The sequence below is a fragment of the Myxocyprinus asiaticus genome, chromosome 4 (genome assembly GCF_019703515.2).
Source record: "Myxocyprinus asiaticus isolate MX2 ecotype Aquarium Trade chromosome 4, UBuf_Myxa_2, whole genome shotgun sequence".
NCBI classification, from domain to species: Eukaryota; Metazoa; Chordata; class Actinopteri; order Cypriniformes; family Catostomidae; genus Myxocyprinus; species Myxocyprinus asiaticus.
The window spans coordinates 50837950-50862214 of NC_059347.1; the positions used below are offsets into that span (position 1 = coordinate 50837950).

Genomic DNA, 24265 nt, shown 5'->3' on the forward strand with positions numbered 1-24265 from the left:
GGGATTACGTATTTAAAATACAAAATATAAGTAACTGTATTCCACTATAGTTACAATTTAAATAATTGGTAATTAGAATACAGTTACATTCAAAAAGTATTTTGATTACTGAAAAGATTACTTTGCATTTTATTGTCATTTGTTTCATTTAATATTTAGTCCTTTCAGATAGAAAACATTTATACATATAAATGATGCGATCCAAAGTGCATTTGAACAGCGGTGAAACACTTTCTTATGATGTGTTACATTCATACGAGCAGCCAGAGAAGTACGTTTGAAGTAAGTTTGGAGCAGAAGAAATAGAAATAAACTTTGTGTAAATTGTCAGCTTTACGCTAAGCTAAAATGCAATTTCTAGCCATTTTACATGCACATGTTACCAGGCACGATCATATTTTTTTATCAAGAAAATTCATGTTGGAACATAATTTCTTTCTTTTTTTTTTTTCTAGTAAGACCTTTGATATAAGGGCATAATATTTGTATTTTTGTCCTGTAAAAATATCTAAAAATCCTTAAAACAAGATCAATTTGATTTATCTTGTATTAGAAACAACACTGCATAAGAGAATGTATTTTTAACGTGTATTTTGTCTTACAGCACTGGCAGAGTTTTATAGTCAAAACAAATGAAATAAATCTACCAGTGCTGAAGAAGTAATCCAAAGTATTTAGAATATGTTACTGACCTTGAGTAATCTAATGGAATATGTTACAAATTACATTTTACAGCATGTAATCTGTAAGCTGTAGTGGAATACATTTCAAAAGTAACCCTCCCAACCCTGTCTGTAGAGGAAGAACAGTTTGTCTTTCATTTTACTTTCTCTTTTCTAATAACCATCAGTGCACCATCTAAAGGTTTATGGAACAAAACAGCTGAGCCCTTACCTCTCGGACAGTATTCTGGTTTAAAGGCAGTATGATCAAAGCAGATGCAACAAAAACAAGAGCACGCTTCATATAATTCAATGAAGCTGTCAGTTGAGGACATGTGAGGTGTCTATTTCTCAAACTAGAGACTCTGATGGACTTATCATCTTGTTTAGTTGTATATCTGGCCTTCCACATCTCTTTCTGTCCTTGTTAGAGCCAGTTGTCCTTTGAAGACTGTAGTGTACACCTTTGTATGAAATCTTCATTTAAAATTTTTTTTTTTTTTTTGGCAATTGTATAGCCTTCATTCCTCAAAACAATGACTGACTGACGAGTTTCTAGAGAAAGCTGTTTATTTTTTTTTGCTGCCATTTTTGACCTAATATTGATCTTAAGACATGCCAGCCTATTGCATACTGTGGCAACTCAAAAACAAACACAAAGACAATGTTAAGTTTCATTTAACGAACCAAATAGCTTTCAACTGTGTTTGATATAATGGCAAGTGATTTTCTAGTACCAAATTAACAATTTAGCATGATTACTCAAGGATAAGGTGTTGGAGTGATGGCTGCTGGAAATGGGGCCTGTCTAGGCTGTGACTTTTTTACAAATAGTGATGGTGCTGTTTTTTACATCGGTAATGTCCTGACTATACTTTGTGATCAGTTGCATGTCACTTTGGTGAATTAAAGTACCAATTTCCTTCCGAAACATCAAAGGTACATTATTCCAAACTTTTGGCTGCCAATGTATATATATATATATATATATATATATAAAAAATACAAATTGAGTAGTATTAATAATTAATATAAAACAAATAGTGCAAATAGTAAAATTACATAGTGCAAGGTAAAATTAGAATTTAACATCAGCAAATGTAACAAAAATAAATAATGGTAATATTTTACTTGTTTACATTAGTAAATGCAGGTATCATTGACTAATGATGAATAATATTTTTTTTCAGGACTGATTCATCTTTGTTAACATTTATTTATAATAATGTTCATTGTTAATGTTAGTTCATAACGCATTAGCTAATGTTAATGTATACAACCTGTAATGTTGAAATATATATATATATATATATATATATATATATATATATATATATATATATATATATATATATATATATATGTTGAAATTAACATTAAACAAGATTTATAAAATGCTGAAAAAGTGTTGCTCATTGTTAGTTCATGTTAACTAATGTAATACAACCTTAGTGTAAAGTGTTACTAGAATAATTTACAACATTAATTAAAAACATATGTAACATTATTATTGAACTAAAAAAGGTAAAATAAGTCAATTTAAATAGGTCAATAATTGTAATAAGGTAATGTAATAATTTTGATAATTAATATCACAGTACCATGATAGCCCGAATACGTTTTGTAAGATATGTAAGTGCAGAACATTAGAAAAGAGACTTGATTTCCATTTTTTAAAATGGTTATGAAATTGTTAAGTATTCATAGAAGATCTGAATGACAATTATCAGTAAATTCAGAGAAAGATTCACTGTGTAAGATTTGCCAAATCTTGTAAAATTGTTTTCCAAAGATATCAGTTGGAACAAAAATATTTTAATGTTTTGTTGATTGATAACAATCATCATCATCATCATCATCATCATCATCATAATCACAACAACAACAACAATAATAATAATATTATTATTATTATCATTATTATTATTATTAATATTACTATTATTATGATAATGATGATGATGATGATGATTATTTCGACTTTAATCTGTGGAAAACTATTTTACAGTTTGCCACTGGGTGGCAAGCGCACTTCTTTTGGCCAGAGCTGAGTGTGTGAGAATGAACGAAAAGGCCACACAGCGCCTCTAGAGGAACTACTCAGATTTACTACAAATCCTCAAAAACAGATTCCCTGCTAGCTTTTTTTCGGTTTCACAAGTACAGACAGTGGGAGAAAAAAAAAACGAGCCGCAGAAGAACGTCTGCTTTGTTTACATCAGGAGGAGGTGGCAGAATTGAGCCTGTCCTGTCAGTATGGCTCAGACTTTCAGTGTATGACCTACTACAACTTAGACATCAACTGAGCAGGAGCCATGGGCGTATTAACTGGTCTTTCTGTGCTGTTCTGGGTGTTGTTTTGCCCGCTGGTGTCCGGTGAACAGGTTGCATTCGTAGAGGTGTTTCTGGAAGATCATCAGGATGTTTTACAGGGTGAGGTGGTCCAAGGCAGTCTGGAGAAAGACCCCATGGAAAACCACAACAAAAAGAAACATGACCTCAACGGAGACCTCGTATTAGTAAGTGATCAACGCGTGCACACGTACTGTATACGTTGATTTTGCATATACAGTAGGTTTATTTATTTGTTTTCAATGTGTGCTTATTGTTATGGCTTTAAAATGGTGTTGAAAAATCAGCATGCATTTCTATGTCAAGATTTAGTGGTCAAAGATGTCTGCTGGTAACTAAAAGTTGTGGGTTTGGTAGGTTGTAGGTATATCTATATTATCAGCAAATCAATGTGAGTTAAAAGCTGAATTGAATGATAACTGGGAATTTCACAATGTCATAGTATTTGATAAGTACTCCTTTAAAGTTCCCTTTTTTATCCTTTTAATATGTTCCTTGAGGTTTACTTTTAATACTAGTTAAGTTTTTTTAAACACACACACACACACACAAACCAGCCATATATGTTAAACAAGATCATTTTCCACCCTATTGACCCTCTGTCAAAAACACCCGGTTTTGGTGCTGCTTCTCCTTTAAGACTTGACAGTAAACGCCCACTGTTATGATTGGCTAATTGGTAGATTGTTGCTGTTGTGGAGGTGGGCAGATGCAAATGTATACCACATTGTGACATCACAATGTGGAGGAAGAAGAGAACGTGTCATTTTGGCAGCTTGGTTTCAACAAATGCTCTTTTTGCAGTGAGGAGAAAGTTTTGAGTTCTGAAACTTACAGTATGTTTTTATAGTACAGCGACCTCTTATATGTCAAAAGATCAAGGAAAAATGTATTCCTTCTATAATGACCCCTTTAATGACAGCATGTTATTCCAAAATGTTGCAAAGAGCATCTTGTGTGCTTCAATGGAAGCAAAGAAATTTGACCTATTGAAACATATGTATAAAATCATGAGAACTCGCATGAGATGAAGACTCCAGTCATATCAGTTACCTTATAAAAGCTGTTTTATTCTACATTTAGGGGGCTGCCATGTTAGGATCACATGACCTGCCGAATACTACTCGCCTAAACTCAGTAACCACTGTCAGTATTGGACACTTTCACTCATGGATTAAATAAATCATGGCTGACTGTAAATAGAGAATTTCTACAATAGCATCCATAACTGAAAACTATTGTATTTGAATGATGCTGCTTCCAAGCCACTAGGTGTCAGTGAAATTCCAAGATGACATGTTCAAAAAATACGGAATGAGCCTTTAAACATTTCTTATTTGTTTTAGGTCTTCATGTTTCTTTGTTTTAAAACATTTCAGAAACTTTCAGTCTGTTTCCATTTATCACATTTTGTTTTCAACGTGGTCTCAAACTTTTGGACCTCACTGTATAGAAGATTCATGCACATGCCCCTTTCGTTCTCTATGCAGATAAAAGATGAAGCTCTTGAAACTAATAGTGAAAACAGTGATGGGCAGGATCAGAACCCCTGGATAGGAGTGGTACCTGTCCAAATGGAGGAAGGCACAGTTTCTAGTAACAGCAACCAGGAGTCTTTTGCTGCCTCCATGGTTAATAAGGTATGCACTAGGTAGGCTTGGCCTACATTGTGAAGACTAAAACATAATGATTAGGTACCAATTAAACTAACAGCTCTCTCCTCCGTAGATGAAGCGTGCTCTTGTTTTTGGTGCATCTGCTTTGATCATACTGGCCTTAAACCAAAATACTGTCCGAGAGGTAAGGGCTCAACTGTTTTGTTCCATAAACCTTTAGATGGTGCACTGATGGTTATTAGAAAAGAGAAAGTAAAATTAAAGACATACTGTTCTTGCTCTACAGATGGATCTCTCTCAGGTCCTCTCTAAGCCGATTATTGTTATTCAGACATCAGAAAATGTCACCAAGCTCATTGGAGCACTACTCAGGTAAGCAGATTTCAACTACATTCAAATGCTGTTGAATGAAATCTACTGATATTATGCGATTGCCTCTTGCCACTATTACCTTTTTTTCAATTAGGGGCCTTCATGCAACTGCAAAAATCACTTACAAAACTTTTCTACAGGATAGCCTGGTAAGAATCTCTGCTGAATATAATCTCTTATCCTTTGTTGCTGCTCAGTTTGTGAATGTTGCATGTTTGGTATATGGTTCATTAGTGTAAAAGTGTGACATTCTATGTGCGGTGTCACAGGGGGCCACCCTGACCCTTTGGTCCAGCTGTGGGCGATCAAGAAGTGGGCTATATGGAGAGTGGCAGGGGGTCATTTGCACCGGGGAGAACAACTCTCAGGTTCAAGTATGAACACTATGAAGATACATCTCAAATGATCCAGGATTACTGTCGTATTATTGTCTTACACTTACACACGTTTAAGCATAGTTTTAATGGTGCACTCAGTAATCATCCGTTTGTCCGTACTATCCATTGTGTGTCCAGAAATACCTCCAGCAGCTGTGGAACACTGTCGTTCTGGTGGCCCTCGTCCTCTCCACAGGTGTCATAGTTCAAGCACGCTGGCAGTACCAGGACAACCAGTTTAATGATGATTCAGAGGTGAACACTGTGACTTGTTTTTTTTTTTACAGGTTCATTATGTTCAAGTTAGGACTTAAAGCTCTGCCAAATTATCAACTAAGAATGTGAAGTTCTGATGTGAATGAACAACGGTAAGTGGAGACAAGTAGGAAATCTAGTCATAAACGGAAGTAATATTTATACATTACCATTCAAAAGTTTGGACACCTACTGATTCTTTATTATCACCATTTGTCCACATTTTAGAATAATAGTTAAAGGTGTAGTTAAGCTCAATTGACAGCATTTGTGGCATAATGTTGATTATCACAAAAAATATTTTCGACTCATCCCTCCTTTTCTTTGAAAAAAGCAAAATCGAGGTTCCAGTGAGGCACTTGCAATGGTAGTGAATGGGGACAGTTATTGGAGGGTTTAAAGGCAGAAATGTGAAGCTTTAAAAAAAAAAAAAAAAAAAAAAAAGCCCTTTCATTTTTGTGTTAATACATGTGTATTGTTTGAACTGTAAAGTTGTTTAAAGGGATAGTTCACTCAAAAATGAAAATTCTTTCATCATTTACTCACCCTCATGCCATCCCAGATGTGTATGACTTTCTTTCTTCAGCAGAACACAACGAAGATTTTTAGAAAAATATCTGTTTTGTAAGTCCATACAATGCAAGTGAATGGTGATCAGGCCTTTGTAGCTCCAAAAATTGCATAAAGGAAACATAAAAGTAATCCATAAGACTCCAGTGTTAAATCTTTATCTTAAGAAGCGATATAATAGGTATGAGTCAGAAACAGAACAATATTTAAGTCTGTTTTTATTCTAAATCATTACTTTAACTTCCAGATGTAAAAGTGAAACTAAACAGGCACCAGATGTGACTTTCAGATGTAAAATTAAAAGTGAAAGTGGAGATTTAGAGCAAAAAAGGACTTAAATCTGTTTCTAACCCACTGGAGACCACTGGAGTCGTGTGGATTACTTTTATGTTTCCTTTATGTGATTTTTGAAGCTACAAAGGTCTGATCACCATTCACTTGCATTGTATGGACCTACAGAGCTAAGATATTCTTCTAAAAATCTTTGTTTGTTTTTGTTGGTGAACTATCGCTTCGAATTGTCATCTTGTAGCGGACTACTAGATTACAGGGTTTACGCCGTGACGTCAAAAAAAATCATAATATTTTTACATTTCTTAAACTTATTTCAAGCATTTATGCGTAAGATCATAAGAAACCCAAGTTCAATTAAGTGTGCCTTTGACTGCTAGTGTAAATAATATAAGAAATAAACCCTTTGTTTCACAGTCACACCTCAAGCAGGACATTTTAAAAAGATTATCAGCACTGAAAACCAGGACGTACCGGCAGCCTAAAGTGAGGTGTGACCCAACACTGACTCAGCCTGTGGAGACAGACAATTGTGCTGTTTGTCTGGAGCAGTACAACAACAACCAGGTGACATATGCTCTGTATATGTATTGATTTATTTAGAAGCAATTAAAATCATAAACATGTGACTAATACAGCAACTTCTGGATCTGTGCGGTTGTGTTTTAGTGTTTGAGGGTGTTGCCGTGCCTCCATGAGTTCCACAGAGATTGTGTGGATCCCTGGCTACTCCTGCAGCAAACCTGTCCTCTCTGCAAACGCAGTGTGCTTGGTGAGTAACACAAATCCAACTCTTACAATTTCAACAATATTTACATAGAAACAATTACCATTTTCCATTTAAAAGGGAGACTGGAGTTAATTGTTACACAGGAAAGTTGTCACAAGAGCATTTCAGTTACTGTGAGGTGTTATTCAAGTCCTATTCCGTAAATTCCTGTTTTCACTAGCCATGGCTATGTTAGTTTCAAGTACCTAGCTCAAAGCTCTCTTAAATTAGGCTATTAGGAATTTTATCCTACAAAAGACAACACTTTAGAATAAGGTTCCATTTATTGAGGATGTCTTCAAAAATAATGCCATAAATAGATTTCATTTATCAATTAACATCATACAAAGTCCAATAAACATCAGTTTTGTGTGACAACCTTTGACATCAAAACAGCACCATGTCTCCTAGGTACACCTGAGCAGTTTTTCTTTGTTGTTGCCAGATAGGATGTTCCAAGCTTCTTGGAGAACTTTTTCCTCTATCTATTTAATCTCAGTTGCTTCTGTCTCTTCAAGTAATCCCAGACTGACTCAGTGATGTTGAGATCCGGGCTTTGTGGGGGCCATACCATCTGTTGTCGGGCTCCTTGTTCTTCTATTCAATTCTATTTGCAAAGGGAATGTGGAAATCTAAAACTGATATTTCCTACTGCTACACTGAAAGCAGAATATCTTTCTCTTACTCCCAGGTAATTTTTACTGAGCTGCACCTGGATGGATTCTGGACTAGGGATTAGTGGAATTGAGTGGTTCAGATGTTTCATGGCAACTTTAACCCTCCTTTGTACTGTAAGGTCAGGATGCCTCCATGGTGATGATCTTTGACCTCTCTGAAGACTATTAACCTTGACTTATAAAATTACTCCAAAAGACAGGACTAGACCCTGGTCTGAGAAGTTCTTTGAAGGTAGGTCCTTGTATATTGGATCAGATTTTTTCTCCACAGTATAGTTACATTTGTTCAACCAGCTCTGCAATTCTCTGATCCGACACTAACCCTAAAGTCAAATCTCAGAAAATCTCTTCAGATTAAGAAGGAATCATACATACTAAAATCTCAAGTTTTTGTTTAAACAAGGGTGAGAGGATGGGATGAGTCTGGGTTTGCTAAAGGAATTATTTACCCAAAAATCATTTAATCTTCCTGATGTTGTTTCTAAAGCTGCATGACTTTCTTCCGTGGAACACAAAAGCTTTAAGGCAGAATGTTAGTGTCAGTCACCATTTACTTTCATTGCAGTTTTTCCCATATAATAAAAGGCTGATATTCTGTATATCATCTCTTTTGTGTTCCAGAAAAGAAAGTAAGTCATTTGGGTTTGGAAAAACAACACCATGGTGAGTAAATAGTGACAGAATTTTCATTTTTAGGTGAACGATTTCTTTAATCCTTTAAAATATATATATATACGCCAAATAGCATTCAAGCATTGCATACTTACTCGGTATGATAAAAATGCATGTAAGATAAGCATCAGTACTTTAACAAATTAAAAACTACTGATAAAAACTAAAATGAGAACAGCAGGGATGCCCTGCTGCAAGGAGAGTGACTGTCAACATGTTACTGTCACTTGTTAAGAGGAAATACTGTAGGGGTTGCACAACTACTGATTTTTAAAAGTCAACTAGTCGAGCTAATTAGACAAGTCGAATTCGACTAGCCGTGATGTCATCCATATTTGATTGTAGCCTGGACTACTTGTAGCTGCAGGCCATTTCCCCTCCTCTTGCAGCCGCTTGTTTAGATGATTACGGGCAGACATGGAATCTATCGTGCAGAATGGGGATGCATTTCATCTTGTCATCATACTCCAACTTGAAGCGCTTTTCTAACTGTCGCCAAATTGTGTTCTTGAAGGAAAGAACCGCAACCAGGTCAGAACGTTGTGCTGATGATCATGTTGAAAATCACTAACTAGCGGCAGCAGGTGCCTTTTTTAATAGTTTTGCACAGCACTGGTATTTCTGTTATATTTGAAGGCCACTTTGCATATGTAGCATCTGTGTCATCTTCATCAAAGTACATTTGAGCCACTTCGCTTTTTCAGTGCAGAGCCATCAGCCTCCACACCCGCTGGAAAGTGTCCGAAATGTAGTATGGCAGGGGAAGAGTAATTTATGAGTAAAGCTATAACTGATTCCACGATTCAGTAATATTCATCAGCAAAGCGCTACCTGATTGGCCAGAGAAACTTAGCCCAACCCCTAAACCTAACCCTAACAAATCAGGTAGAGCTTTCCTCACTAAAATAAAGGAGTCTTTCCTTGCCATCCTATGTTTTGGAAATCCACCACCTGCTGTATTTCCTACATGCACGTCTTATAAATCACGTGGAAAACGACTAGTCGACTTCAGACCTACAGAGTCGACTACAATATTTATAATCGACTAGTCTATGCAACCCCTAATATACTGGGACAATAATAGAACATGGTCAAATAGAATCATAAAGCAGCCAAACAGAATATTCAAGGGGCGTTCACACTTTGCTGCAACAAAACAACCAGAAGTCATTAATTATCAACAAGTGACAGAAATTCTTGGCAATGCTACAAGGATGAGCAGAGTTCAACTTAATGCACAGTGACAGTGAAGCTCCACTGGATACCATTGGATTCTGCAGTTAATCGCAACCAACATTTCAGTGACTTGGCGATCTCCAGTCACCATTTATACTGAAAGCGATTATAGGGATAGTTCACAAAAAATGGAAATTCTGTCATCATTTACTTACATGTCGTAAAGTTCCTTTATGACTTTCTTTCTTCTGCGGAACACAAAAGAAGATATTTTGAAGCATGTTTGAACTGTTTTTGTCTATTCAATGAAAGTCATTGGGGTCGAAAACAACACTGGACCCCATTGAGTTTCATTGCATGGACAAAACAAAAGTTCTTCTTTTGTGTTCCACAGAAGAAAGAAGTCCATACAGGTTTGGAGCGATATGAGGGTGAGTACATTTATTTTGTTGTTAACTATCCCTTTAACCGCTGTCAGTATAAATGGCCTTCTAGTTAAATAAAATCCATCCATTTGGAAACATAATCTGTGCTTATGCCAAATCTGAGGAATTTTCCCCCTCCCAGCTATCACGATACATGAGTCTCATTTTATCTCAGGAGTACATCTGCAGAACAGGTGGAAAACCATCAAGTCAAAATCTCATTAAACACTTGCACTCACAGAGGAACCACAAAGAAACATTCTTAAGAACAGTGTTTGTTTTATCATTCTAATTTTTTTATTTATTCCAAAAGCATTCATAAATATGCTTCCTGTAAGAAAATCCTTTCTGTTTATCTGCGTGAGTAGAAATATGTTGCTTTACATGGCAAGAGAACTTCGTCTGAAGTTTAAAGTCTAAATGAGAAAAATACACTCTTCCACCACTCTTCCAGTGTGGCAAACGCTTAAAGCCTTGGGCACGTCATAACTAATTTATTGAAATCAGAATCTGCAGCCATTACTGTATGTACAACCTCAGATTGGGATGTTTTTGAAAATCTGCACATACAGTACATCTTAATTGCTTTCTGAACCTTTAAGGAATATAAAGACAAAATTGGCTCAGATATAGGTCTTATGAGCAATGTGTAGCTTAATTCTTTGCTTCAATAGTGCTATGTACCAAATCATTTGTAAAGTTAATACTTAACTTTCTTTTTAGATGCTACAGATGTCTACATCTCAAACTTGATGTTACTTTATTTATTGAATTATACTTAACAGTGCAATAACTGTTTGTACCTCTCCTCTGTTCAATAAACGTATGTGTTACACGGTAAAAGACCTTTGCCTTTTAGCACTTTGGTTTCTTGTCATATGTTGACTGTCAGAAAAACAAATTCTTTTTCTTTATTTTATATATATATATATATATATATATATATATATATATATATATATATATATATATATATATAGATAGATAGTTAGTATCATTGTTCCCTTATAGACACACCTTCCTGTCCATTTTACAAAGCACTTTACAAACTCAAAACCAGCATGTCACTTTAGACTTCAAAAAATAAGATCTTCATCAAAACGTTTCAATCTGAAAGAAATAAAAGGCCTGTGTAAGAGACCACAGTCTCAATTTGATGCTCCTCTGATCTTATCTGCATGAGAAGCTCAATTTAATCTCTGATACTTCACTCCGGTTCTTCAGTTCACAGAGACCACTATGTGTCTGTGCTTTTATGTTGCAATTGATGTAAAGGCAGTGTTATCAGGAAGGGATCATGCCCTTGTTCCTCTTCCTGTCCGCCATTGTCCTGCGATTATGATTGGCTCCTCGGCTCTTGTTCATCTCTTTCCTACGACGGTCCAAAACCGTCTCCTGCACCTGGCCCTGCCCTTTTGGACCACCTACCACATGACTTGGTGGAGGAGGTCTGTATCTATTGGGAAAAATTTCATAAAATTGAAAACTGGTGAGTGACTGAACTTTGTTTTGGAGGTTAGTTATATAAAAGCAATTGCTCTGTTGTATGACTGAAATCACTATTCTCAAACTTCTGATTTACCCCTTCCGGCTCTGCATGGCAGCTCTTCTGGCCTCTGCTCTCTCTCTCAGAACAGCTGGGTCCTGAATGAAGTGATCCCTCCTCACAGCGTCATCCTAATCAAAACCACACAGAAAACTGAGATCATTAGGAATCAGTGCATCAACACATACTGTGCAGGCATGTGATCGGCTAAGCACAAAAAAGCAGGGAAATGTACCGAGCATGTATCATGAACTAACAATTAAAATGACTTCTACAGCACTTAATAATCTTGGTTAATGTTAATTTCAACATATTTATAAAAGATTTTTAAATGAAATCTTGTACATTTTAACATTAGTTAATGCAGTAGGAACTAACGTGAACTAACAATGAAAAAATATGATATTTATTAACCAACATTAACAAAGATTAATAAATGCTGTAAAAAAAAAAAAAAGATATCATTAATTGTTAGTTCACGATAACTAATGCATTAACTAACGTTAACAAATAGAATAGTTGATTAGCACAAAACCACCCAAACAGAGTGCAGAAGTTAGGAAATCTAAAGCAAACATTTGGGAAGGAATCATTTTAAAAAGCTTCGCGATTTGGATTGTAATATGATAACATTGGATCATCTGATGCTGTCATCTCATCTCATCCCGCACACGGCCGCTAGATGGCGCCATTAGCTCGTCAGTACTACTTTAACTGAAGCTGTCAACGCAGGCTGTTTTTAACGTTTTTAATGCATGCAAGGCTACATTGCGATTTCAATGTTCATTCAATCAATAATGCTGCATTAATGGATATACTAACGTCTCAGAGGTCAACGTTTGCCATTTTTTAAGAGAGTTTTGGATGGTTTTCCCCTCAACATGTGCTAACTGTAAGTGCTGCTTTTTACAATTATCACGCTGGCTTTTACACATTAATGTGAAAATGACAATGTATAAGCATGTAATATTACATGTTCTTAGGAGTGCTGACCCCTTTTCATTGTTTGGCTAGTATTATTTCTGCATTGTGCATTTAAATTAAGAGTATTTACAGAGAGTGGTCTCACAAAAACTTATGTCAATTTTTATTACATCTGCAACCCAAGTTCATTTCCCGGTCTAAACGGGGAAAAAACTCCTCTGTACTGAACATTTTCTAATGCCTGGACTGTATCTGCAGGGTTTTATGATTATACATACAAGCGGTTCAATAAACTGGCAATGAGTAATTCATGTGTGAAGGTAAATGTAACAATTTCACTGCAAATATCACGTCAGTAATGCTGGAATTGCAGTAATCATGATAACAGTTCAAAGCCGTTTTATAACCAACCACTATATTTGTCTTGATGAATCAAAATAAACCTGTCTTACTTAAATGAAGTACTCCTAACGTCGAAAATCAAGAGCCTCCGTCTTGCGCGTTCACAACAAAGTATGTGCGTGATGCAAAAACAGTAGTGAAGATTGAGTGAATGTTTGACGACACTCGTTTGGGTGAAAAATGTTTGTCGAGAATGTACACATGGGCACTGTCGATAACGTGAACCCCGAGGATTTTTTTTTTCTTTTTACGGATTGACACAATTGTCACATTTTTAGGTCGGAAAAAACGTAATTCTAGATTAATCCGGAAGAATCACATCCCTGACTGTGGCTACATCCAAGCACCTGAAATTCCAGTCCATGACTTATTGTCAACCTTAATGGGCAGACACACTAGATTTTAAGCATGCAAAATTTCAGACAGCACAAGGAATATAGGCAACAGGCCTTCTGTTTTGAAAAAAATAAAAAATAAATAGATATAATAATATCAAATATACAAGAATTAAATAATCATAACTTTAAAAAAAAAAAAATACATCATTTACTCTGTGACGTTTAGATCCTCTATTGGTCCAAAGTCTATTCACTGTATGAATTTGCATGTCAGAGTTTACCAAACTTGAACTTTGGTATGCAGCGAAAGAATTCCCGCTTTTGTGCATTACATGCATATGAATAGAAGAAAAAGTACTAGTGACTACCCCTAAATTCTTATTCAAATGAAAAAGGTAGATGCTCGATACAATGATCTACAATAATCAAACCATATCACACTCAGCCTATGTAAGGGACCACAGTGCTGCCCTACGAAGTCAAACGCAGAAACTATGCCAATACATAAACTGAGAAAAAAAAGTGTGTATTTGTTTTAGCAAATTTTGTTGTTACTGCAATTTTCACACTCTCTGAATCAGAGCATAGTTAAGCCAAACCCATCTGTCACAGGACAGATTATTGTATAAAGCCCCATTCACACCACCAGCGACACACAGCGACAAAGCTAAATGATCTCAATCATTTTCAGTGAGAGTAGAGCAACTTCCGGTGACATGAGCGACAGAGACCACTGGTGACAAGCTTTGGGTGTGGTGAGCGAACTTGATGCAAATTCTCATTCAGGAGTTACTACCAATGAGAGAGAAGGCTGTATAGCTCACGTCATCCATCTCCTTACTGGGGTCGAGTGCAGGAAAGACAGAGAAGTTTTAATATTATGAGGGATTTCACTGTTCTATATAATTTGTCTGAAACCACATGCATGGATATAATAAAACAAAGATGCGTGGAAAACCTTGTCAGAAACTGTCTTCATTCTGAGTGAGTTCAATTCATTCATTGATAGACATTCATCTTGTTAAAAATATGATGCAATGAGCACTACTGCAGGTTATATAAAACACTCTCCCCTGCAGACTGTTGATTTTAAGAGGCAAAAGAACTGACTCCTTGTCAAATTAGAATTAAATCTTAGTTTTACCGACAGTACATCTCATCTGTGATCAGATTTTCTAAAGATATGGCCAGACGCGCAATCCACCAATAACGTTAAAGCGACAGTATTATGAACGCTCACTTGCAAGTTAACAGTACAGAGACTAGCGAAATCAAGTGAAAGTCACTGCCGGTGTGAACGGAGCTTTAAACACCCAATTTTGTCAAAATGTTTAGTTACTGCATTAGCACAGCAGAAACGTTTCAAAATAAAAATCTAAAAGAGAGAGTAATTCATTTGCACCTTGTCTTCTTCCTCTTCTTCCTCTTCCTCTACCACCTGAGCCTGTTTGCCAGTTCTGAGCACTTGTGGGGTAGTGAAAGGCCTAAAGGAAATGAAAGGACAAAGATAATCTACATAATGTGAACTTGAAAAATACTGGTGAGGCACAATATAAATCCATAATTTTTATGCAGTAAGGGCAAAAATGCAGCTTTACGTTGTCAGTTACATTTTTCTTACTCAGGAAGTTGAAAAGGTTCTGCACATACCTGCGGTTCAATAACTCATCCTCCTCATCCAGATCATTGGCTCCTATTTGGTTGACATCATATGTGTCATCATATTCATCGTCGTAATCGTCCATGGCGAAAGCATTATCACGGTCCCCAGAGGGGTCTGTCGTGATGGGAATCTCGTCCACCACTATCTGATATGCTTGATATCTGGCTCTTTGCTCTTCAATGTGCTGTTTGTCATTGAGTGTGGCACGCACACTTTCCCCCTGTCTGAAATACACATAGATTTTAATTTCTGGCTGACACAAACCATCTTGAACAGCTTAAGATGCATATTTCATGAACTGATGTAAGTTTATGCTGGACTTGTCAAAGGACTTGCATGAATATTTAACTAAACCGTCAAAGTAAACTAAAATCACAGGCTTATTTACTGCAGAGCAGGATGGATGGGGAAATGTTTCTCTAAGTGGGAAGAGTTGGAACTGAATTTTAACATGGGCTCACAGAACTTACCTCCGGCCTTTCCATACGCGATTCATGTCCAGTCGGTCACGGTTGAACACATCAAACTCGTCGTCGTCAAACACGTTTGATCTGGAGCTTAAAACTGAAGGAAGCTCCTTCACAGGCCTATGGGGAAACATCACAGAGCCATTAGGCAACAATGAAGTGGAGTTAAGTTGAACCATAAATCCTTCTACAAGAAATCCTTTGGTTAGGGCTTACCTGGCCATTGCCCTGTCCAGTTTATCAAGTGATGGAGACAGTTTGCCTTCCAGGATGTTGTTGATGACAAGTTCAGTGTTGTAGCCGTATTCCTCCAAACATGCCAGTATAAATCCCTCCCCCAAATCCGGGAGCAGGTCTCGAATATGAGACAGCAGAGACTCCAATTCCCCAGCACTCACTGTGCACACTGCCCCCTATAGGTCCAAAAAAAAAAAAAAAAAAAAAAAAAAAAACGGGTAAAATTATATTTTATTTCACAAGAGGGCAATAAATACAGCATCTGTATAGAGCAAGATGAGTCATAAAAGTGGGTCTATGTTTGACCTAAATAAAGTAGAAAAAGTCCCCAAGCATTTTCAACAATAAGGTTTTTATATTATAAAAATATTCAATATTTGCAAATGAAACTTTTAATAAAGTCTGAACTCACATTGTCTCCCTTACGAGGAATGTCAGGCATTGCTTCCGCTCCTCCCAACTCCTCTCTGACTCCCATTGCTCCTGCTTCAATCTTCTGGGAAGCTCCTTTTTCTCTGCCAGATTTGCTTTTGACCCCTGCACTGTGATTGGCTGATGAGATTGCAGAGGGGAAACTTCTCTTCTTCCCCACACTCTCCCAGGCAGACTCTACACCCTGCAAGAGGTAGGATGTCCTGGTGTCATCTCTGAGACACAGATCAAGGAGAATAGCAGAAAATCATACAACCCCAATTTTGAAAAAGTTGGGACAGTATGGAAAATGCTAACAAAAACAAAAATGAGTGATTTGTAAATTCGATTCACCCTGTGCTATATTGAAAACACTACAACAACAACACATTAATGTTTTACATAGTGAATTTAATTGTTTGTTTGTTTTTAAATACACACTCATTTCAAATCAGACGATTGCAACAAGCTTCAAAAATATTGGGAAAGTCGAGTGTTTACCACTGCGTAACATCACTATTTCTTCTAATAACACTTAAGCATTTGCGCAAGTTTGTTAAGTTTAGCAAGCGGAATTTTCCCCCATTCATCCATTATGCAGGTCTTCAGCTGCGCAATTTTACAGGGTCTTCGTTGCCATATTTTGCGCTTCATAATGTGCCACACATTCTCAATTGGAGACAGGCCAGGACTGCAGGCAGGATAATCTAGCACCTGCACTCTCTGTTTACGCAGCCATGCACTTGTAATCCGGGCAGTATGTGGTTTGCCGTTGTAGAAATTTAGATTTGAGCTAAATTTGAATTCTGAGGCAGGTACAGAAAATGTGGCGATTTAGGCACTGAATCAATGTGTTTTTACCAGAAAATGAGCATCGGCATCAGTCCCTAATTATGAAGCATGTGTAGGAAAAGCTGTCTGAATTTGTAATTGTTATGACTGGAATCAATTGACATTTTTTCTGAAGTATCAGCCTGAAAGAAGTCAGTGATTGAAACTTTTGCTTCCCATTTTATCGTAATAAAGGATACAAATGTGGAAAGGCCTGCTGAAGGAGACTGATGTCATCAGCTATAGGAAACTGTTCATCATAATCTGCAAGGAATCTGAGGTATAAAAAGACAAACAATGCATTGACAATGTAGTTTAGTCATAGGCTACTGTGGTTTACATATACATCCATACACAAAGTGACACCGTTTACAGCTGGTATTAAGATGCGTGATCTGTTCACATGTGGTCAGACTCTGCGCTAAATACAGGGCTAAACTGTTTTGTGATCGGATAACATACCAAACATAACAAACCACATACAAAGGTAGTCAAAAACATATGTGACCACATCGCATCTTAGGTGTAAACGTTAATCCGTCCTGAATGCGTTCCGGACAGCAGTGAAGTGCCACCCCTCACCTGTAACTCAACTGCCGTGCTAAAATAAGAGTTTAAACTTTAGTGGTTATGAGTGATTTAAAAAGAAATAACCATCCGATCAAAAAAAAAAAAAAAAAAATGGTGGACACATACACAAGTTCACGGATCTTCTTCAGTGTCTGAAATCAACATGCAGAGACACAGATGAGAAGCACGGACATCTGAAGCTCCTTTAATACAAGTAATCCACTAAAACAGAGTTTGTGCATAGATTACATTTCAGCTGCATCTGGGAGACACAGTGCAGCATTTTTCTGAATTTGTTGTGCTTTAATACCATACAGTAACATAGCGATTTATGTATGTCGTCATGAAATCAGAGACCCTCCCCTCGAAATCCGAACACAGGTGGTCACAGGAGACGCATTTAAGCGACCAGGTGTAAACAACGTGTCTTGCCTGACCACGTGTTTGGATCACCTGAGACGCATCTTAACACCAGGTGTAAACGGGGTTAGTGAGACATCTCTGCAAATTCACCTTTTCTCTTGAAGGAAAGCTGTGAAGGTCAGTAGAAGGTCTTCTACAAAGGATTGCATGTTTTCAGAGCTGTGAAAATGAATGAAACTAAGTACACAAAGAAGAGGCCAGGGATATTTATCTTTCAAATAATGTGGTCCATAAGTTTGTTTTCTCCTCACCCCTCCAATATGGGCTGTAAACATGTGTGCTGGAGCAAAAGATGAGCGATCTCCACTATTTTCTTTCTGGAATGAGACACTCGTCTCCACGTGTCCTCCTGTAAACTAAGACAGATTGCAACTAGTTAAACTAACATGTACATGTTTCTAAACAAATGTGTGAGAATGGGTAAGACATAAGTTTGCCATTCAAACCTTTTATTGAAATTTCTCTTTTTCACTGCTTTCTCCAGATCTGGAACGGCCATCTCATAGAATGTTGATAATCTAAATTGAGAGAAGCTCTATGAATTACTTCTAACATTGTGTCAGTAAGATCAGGTATGAGTTTTTGCCCTTGAGGAGACTGTATGAATTAAAAGTAGAGACAGTAATGTGGATGAATTTGTGACACCTGTTAAGAAAATTGTGCTGTTTAAAGGTTGAACAAGCCTCAGGGAAGATGTCCAAGAAAGAGTGGACAGTGGTGCAGGTGTCACACAGGTACAACACCAGGTCTGCAAGCTCCTATGAGACATAAACACAATATATCTAAATATATGCATGCAAAGAATACTTACTTGGACAATAACACTGTGGCAGAGCGGAGGGCGGGGCCGTGTCGTGATTCCGCACACCCGGCCCCTAATTAGGCTGATTAGCCCGAGAGGGATAAAGGCCGTCTGGAGACGGCAGTGCGACAGAGAGAGTGAGTTGTGGACAGCTGTCCGACACCTGTGTGTGTTTGTCTTTTTGGTTCAGTTAATCATTAAATCTTTATTTATATTATCAAGCCGGTTCTCGCTGCATCTTTTCCATCTACCTTATTACACTGGTGCCGAAACCCGGGAAGGAGGAGGGATGCGCCATAGTGGAGTCCTCGCAGCTACCATCCACCCCAAAGGAGCAGCCGCGGCCATCCACCGGGGGACGGAGGAGACCGGCTGCCTGAAAGCGGAGGAACGGCCGCCGACCGCGAGGGGAGGAGGGGTTCCAACCAACCGTCTGGGGCGCTTACCACTGCCAGGGGCGGGGGAGACCCCTACCGTCCACCAAAAATGCGGCGGGGCGTTCCGTCTGCCCAGGGCTGGAGGACTGCCTCCGATCCACCTGGGGAGGCGCGGCTGTCGTCCACCAGAGGGTGGAGGAGTGGCCGAGGACCAGACTACAGCGTATCGGAGAGCGGGCAAGTACATATTTTTTTTTTTTTCCCTCTCTCCTCTCTCTCTCCCGCTGCCGCTCCGCATTGGCTTTTCCCTCTCTTTTTAAATGTTTTTGTTAATTTGGCACGGTCGCCGTTACGGCATGTAGGTGCCACATTTTTTTTTTGTTTCCCTCCCCTTGTCCCCTCCTCTGATCCAGGTAGACGGGGATGACCTGCCGGCAGACGGGGCAGAAGGCACGACCCCCCAGGGAAAAGGGGGGGTGGAGATGTGGCAGGGCAGAGGGAGGGGCCAGGTCGTGATTCCACACACCCGGCCCCTAATTAGGCTGATTTGTCCGAGAGGGATAAAGGCCGACTGGAGATGATAGTGCGACAGAGAGAGTGAGTTACGGACAGCTGTCCGACACCTGTGTGTGTTTGTCTTTTTGGTTCAGTTAATCATTAAATCTTTATTTATATTATCAAGCCGGTTCTTGCCTCCTCCTTTCCATCTACCTTGTTACAAACACAATGCAATCAAGTAGTGATATTCCCTTTAAGTCAAAATCAATTGAGGACATTAGCTAGTAGTGGGTGATTCAGAAAAGAAAGAGTGGATAGATATGGAGATAAAAGCCCTATTTGGACGAGACTAGTTTTCCCTGAGGAGGTCAGGGAAATTTGTTTCCCAGATGTACTTAGTGATTTTAATCCCATCTGAATAGGCGGTGTTGTTCTCACACAACCTCTGTAAAAATTTCAGAGCAAATTACTTTTTATTCGGCTTACTCAAGGATCCTCTTGAGAAATCCAATCCCGTCCGAATGCGAACGTCTATGATTGCTGATATTGAATTCTCACAACGCTTTTCCTTATGTATTTTGACCTACATGAACTACAGTTAAGATCGTACTTGTGTGCCAATCTTCTGCCTGCTGCGCGCCTTTCAATATGGATGTAGATTTTTTGCTATCCAATGAAAAAAATACGAAAATAAAATTAACAAGGAGAGCCTTAATTTCTCAACTCAGTTACGTAATGTTATAATTATATAATTCACAGATCATTCTTGTTTATTTCAGTGGGTTTAACATAAGCAGCCACTTTTATAAACTCATGTGAACTTTAATTTAATAATACATAATTTATAATGTTTCAGTAATAAATTAAAATTAAATCAATAAATTAAATAATTATTTAACTGTCCGAATCGGTACATGTAATCACAAACGTCGGGTAATAATAATTGTAACGCAAATGTTGTTTACAAAACGAATCCCATCCGAACAGGGCTAAAGACAGAGAGATTGAAATTATTTTTTTTTTTTACCTCCTCTGGCATGGTCATGGTAGTTAAGCATTTGTTTGCATTCAGTTTGAGGGGTTGGCTTGCACCTGCCTCATCTGATTGAATTCCACACTTCTGTAAAATGGTATCAAACACCTAGAATACACACACACACAAGCTTTTTCAACAGGCATCTAAACACTTTGAAATATTGATGACATCACAAGATCACAACCTACCTGGATAATGGAAGGTATAGTCTCATTCAGGTCTCCATAATAACTGGGTTGTTGTGAGAATATGTTCTCTATAAAAAAAGAAAAAAAGCTATTTTAATTTTAAATGTGGAAGCACACATGTACAATGGTGTACTAGCGCACATTTTCAAACGTTTGTATGTACCGATCATTTTGTGAAGCAGTTGTGTATTCCCTTTCCCAAACAGTACACACAGATCCAGGATTTTGGGAATGTCAAATAAGTAGTTATTGTAAATAATCTCTGCAAATACTGCAGGAGTAATGAAGTTTTCCTGTAGAGTGAAAAAAAACATTTTGTAAATGTTTATACAAAAACACATTAATCTTGGTCATTTTGAGGCAAGTGACTTGTACTTCTGACTAGGTCATGTGCTAATCAACATTAAAAAAAAATAAAAATAAAAATAATAAAAAAACTGCGACAGATTGTGCACCTTAGACTCTTTGTGCGTAGCCATCCTGAGGAAGACCATGAACACAGAGCGGTGAATGTTCCTCTGCATGTCGGCTACAGCTGGAGTGGATGACAGACAAGCTGGGTCCAGCCCACGAGGTGCGTGTCTCAAATAAGAGTCCAAACACCTCTGTAATGACTCATCAAATACCACCTTAAGAGAGAGAATAGACCATGTGTGGCCGCATGCCACATTAAATAATGCAACTGGCCTGGCAAACAAAATAAACTCTTGCCCAGGGCAATATGCACAGTACTAAAATGTTTAATAATATAGTTTTTTTATATAGTATAATAGGTGTCTGTCTTCGTCACATGTGTGTAAGAGAAATAAAGTTTTTTTTTTTCTCTCCCATGTTTCCATTAGTAAATGCCTTGTAAATATTCTGACCTGACACCAGAACTTGTCATGGGGTAACGCCAGCAACCACTCCAGGTCCTCAGAGATGAAATGACCAAGCTCCAGGAACTCCTCCACTAGCGCAGATGTGCCATCCTCAGGTGGTGGTTTATAAGTTAAGAAACATCTCTCCTCCTTACGGTCAGGATGCTGATAGATGAGATCCAGACCCATTTCAGGTGACAAAATCTGGACTACAGTTAAGGTTCTAATCTAGTATACTTTTGCACCTAAACTATTTCAGAGAGTGTACAAAATTATGCAGGTGGATGTAAAATAATGCATTCATTCACCAGTGCTGGTAAGGTGCGTTCTTTTCCTTGAGGTCCAGAGAGCTCAGTCACATGCAGTTCATCTAAAGGCACTCTCGCACATGCCATTTTCACCTGCCCAAGAAGTACAGAAAATTACCACATGAGGTCTGTTCCTGGATTTTAAATTCATCATGGCAAGATTTACTCATCCAAACTGTCAGCAAAATGGGTAAATGATTAGCCGAGATTTGAAAGGCAGTTTACGAAACGTGATTAGGGATGATTTACATATGGTTCACGTTTATTCGTGGGCCTCAAGAGGCACCTAACAGTGTTCTGATTTGTAATCACTTTGACATGGCCACATTGTATCGGAAAACACTGGCTAATGTGTTAACAACACAAGATCTGAGATCCACATGAAATGTTGACAACACCAGGAACCTATTATTACACAGGATAAATATTCTGAAACAAGTGGCATCTTACATTGCAGGCTGTTTGTTTAATTTTAAGGCTATTAGCTAACTAAAAGATGACTGACTGGCTATTTTGTTAGCGACTTAGCTAATGCTGCCGGTGTCAGTGTGCTCGGCAAGATTAAACACAACCACATCACAGTAGTTTTCATTATATATAAAATATATATTTTTTAGTAAAATACTGACATCAATAATACAGCCAAAAACTGCTGTCTGCTTTTGAAACTGTCAAAGACCACAACAGGAAAAAGTCTGCCAGAAAAAGTTCGCTTCTCTGCTTTTGGAAAACAATAATGACTCCTGTTCATCTGGAAATACAGCATCGATTAACTTTATTAAAAAAGAAGATTAAAAAATACATATATATCTCACCTCTTTTATACAAAATCCTTTAACAGGTGTTTAATAGCTCTAACACAAGACGTCACATCCATCTGCAAGGATATCCGGTGTTGTCGTGCTGACAAAGTTTCAAAATAAAAGCCTGTAAAATAAATGGATGGTTGGCTATTCCAGTAACTAATGTGTTCAATAAAGTCCAATGGGATTTAATAAAATGTTCACGTTTTGAATGCGTTCCACTCATCACAACAAACTGCTGCAGTTTCTTTACATTACACATTTATTTAAGCTTGAAAAGGAAGTTGAATCATCCTTTGCCAGAAAAGTCAGAATTTTTCTAATATGTCCCATCGATTTATAACTTACAACTTTTTTCAGTTTAGTCTTTAAATGGCATAAGAGACAGCTGCACATTTGGCATGACATATAACATATACCGTTATAACGTTTTTATATAGTTATATATTATATTTTTTTATACAATTATTTTATAAAATTATTTATAGAAATTTGAAATAAAAAAATAATAATAGTGTAAGTTCGAAGAGAATGTAGGAGAAAATGCCACACAGTTGAGTGATAAAGACTCTTTGAATATATAAAACATATAAAACAAGCTTTCTGCTGTAAATTGCTCTAATTGAAGCAGCAAAAACTATTTTTTAACTCAGTAAATTAACTCAGATGCAGTAACTACAAAAGTTGGATTATCAGCACGTAGTTTTTACTTGGCGAGGACGCTTACGCACAGACAGAAGTCACATCCGCTTGACAGGGTAACATCTCTGGTTACACATGTAACCTTAGTTCCCTGAGATGAAGGGAATGAGACATTGCCCTAAGCACTATGGGGAGTGTCCTTCTTACACAAGCTTGTTGAATTCCTTATACAATCACGCCAATCCTCTGATTGGCAATGGTGTCTGAGCCCCACCCCTTTAGGTGCGCATTATGCCTATTTACAGTGCATCCGGAAAGTATTCACAGCGCTTCACTTTTTCCACATTTTGTTATGTTACAGCTTTATTCCAAAATGGATTAAATTCATTATTTTCCTCAAAATTCTACAAACAATACCCCATAATGACAACGTGAAAGAAGTTTGTTTGAAATCTTTGCAAATTTATTAAAAATAAAAAAATGAAAAAAATCGCATGTACATAAGTATTCACAGCCTTTGCCATGACACTCAACATTGAGCTCAGGTGCATCCTGTTTCCACTGATCATCCTTGAGATGTTTCTACAACTTGATTGGAGCCCACCTGTGGTAAATTCAGTTGACTGGACATGATTTGGAAAGGCACACACCTGTCTATATAAGGTCCCACAGTTAACAGTGCATGTCAGAGCACAAACCAAGCCATGAACTCCAAGGAATTGTCT

At 37.6% G+C, this 24265-nt stretch overlaps 2 protein-coding genes across 3 annotated transcripts; one reads left to right on the forward strand and one right to left on the reverse strand.

The window, feature by feature from the left end:
- Positions 1-2842: 2842 nt before the first annotated feature.
- rnf215 (ring finger protein 215) lies at positions 2843-11059 on the forward strand. Of its 2 annotated transcripts, none has more exons than XM_051694161.1 (10): positions 2843-3181; positions 4505-4654; positions 4743-4814; positions 4917-5002; positions 5097-5151; positions 5272-5376; positions 5518-5634; positions 6913-7062; positions 7165-7267; positions 7714-11059. In XM_051694161.1, the coding sequence occupies exons 1-10, from the start codon at positions 2978-2980 to the stop codon at positions 7755-7757; spliced, it is 1086 nt and encodes a 361-aa protein (XP_051550121.1). In that variant the 5' UTR covers positions 2843-2977; the 3' UTR covers positions 7758-11059. The 2 variants fall into 2 exon arrangements, with proteins under 2 accessions (XP_051550121.1, XP_051550129.1); XM_051694169.1 differs by having other exon boundaries at positions 7956-11059.
- A 100-nt stretch (positions 11060-11159) lies between these two features.
- ascc2 (activating signal cointegrator 1 complex subunit 2) lies at positions 11160-22998 on the reverse strand. The gene is made up of 19 exons (XM_051694151.1): positions 22911-22998; positions 22096-22188; positions 21794-21952; positions 21383-21556; positions 21091-21220; positions 20928-20995; positions 20731-20844; positions 18672-18784; positions 18473-18544; positions 18278-18382; positions 18117-18185; positions 17234-17308; positions 16204-16438; positions 15771-15967; positions 15558-15674; positions 15075-15311; positions 14827-14908; positions 11797-11891; positions 11160-11670 (listed from the first exon to the last, which is right to left on the reverse strand). The coding sequence occupies exons 2-19, from the start codon at positions 22180-22182 to the stop codon at positions 11499-11501; spliced, it is 2301 nt and encodes a 766-aa protein (XP_051550111.1). The 5' UTR covers positions 22183-22188; positions 22911-22998; the 3' UTR covers positions 11160-11498.
- Between the last annotated feature and the right edge of the window lie 1267 nt (positions 22999-24265).

Coding starts and splice junctions, on each gene's coding strand:
- rnf215 (XM_051694161.1), top strand. CDS start 2,978: ATGGGCGTATTAACTGGTCTTTCTGTGCTGTTCTGGGTGTTGTTTTGC. Junction 3,182..4,504: donor TCAACGGAGACCTCGTATTA/GTAAGTGATCAA, acceptor TTCTCTATGCAG/ATAAAAGATGAAGCTCTTGA. Junction 4,655..4,742: donor CTGCCTCCATGGTTAATAAG/GTATGCACTAGG, acceptor TCTCCTCCGTAG/ATGAAGCGTGCTCTTGTTTT.
- ascc2 (XM_051694151.1), bottom strand. CDS start 22,182: ATGGCATGTGCGAGAGTGCCTTTAGATGAACTGCATGTGACTGAGCTC. Junction 21,557..21,793: donor ATGACAAGTTCTGGTGTCAG/GTCAGAATATTT, acceptor CTCTCTCTTAAG/GTGGTATTTGATGAGTCATT. Junction 20,996..21,090: donor ACTGCTTCACAAAATGATCG/GTACATACAAAC, acceptor CTTTTTTTATAG/AGAACATATTCTCACAACAA.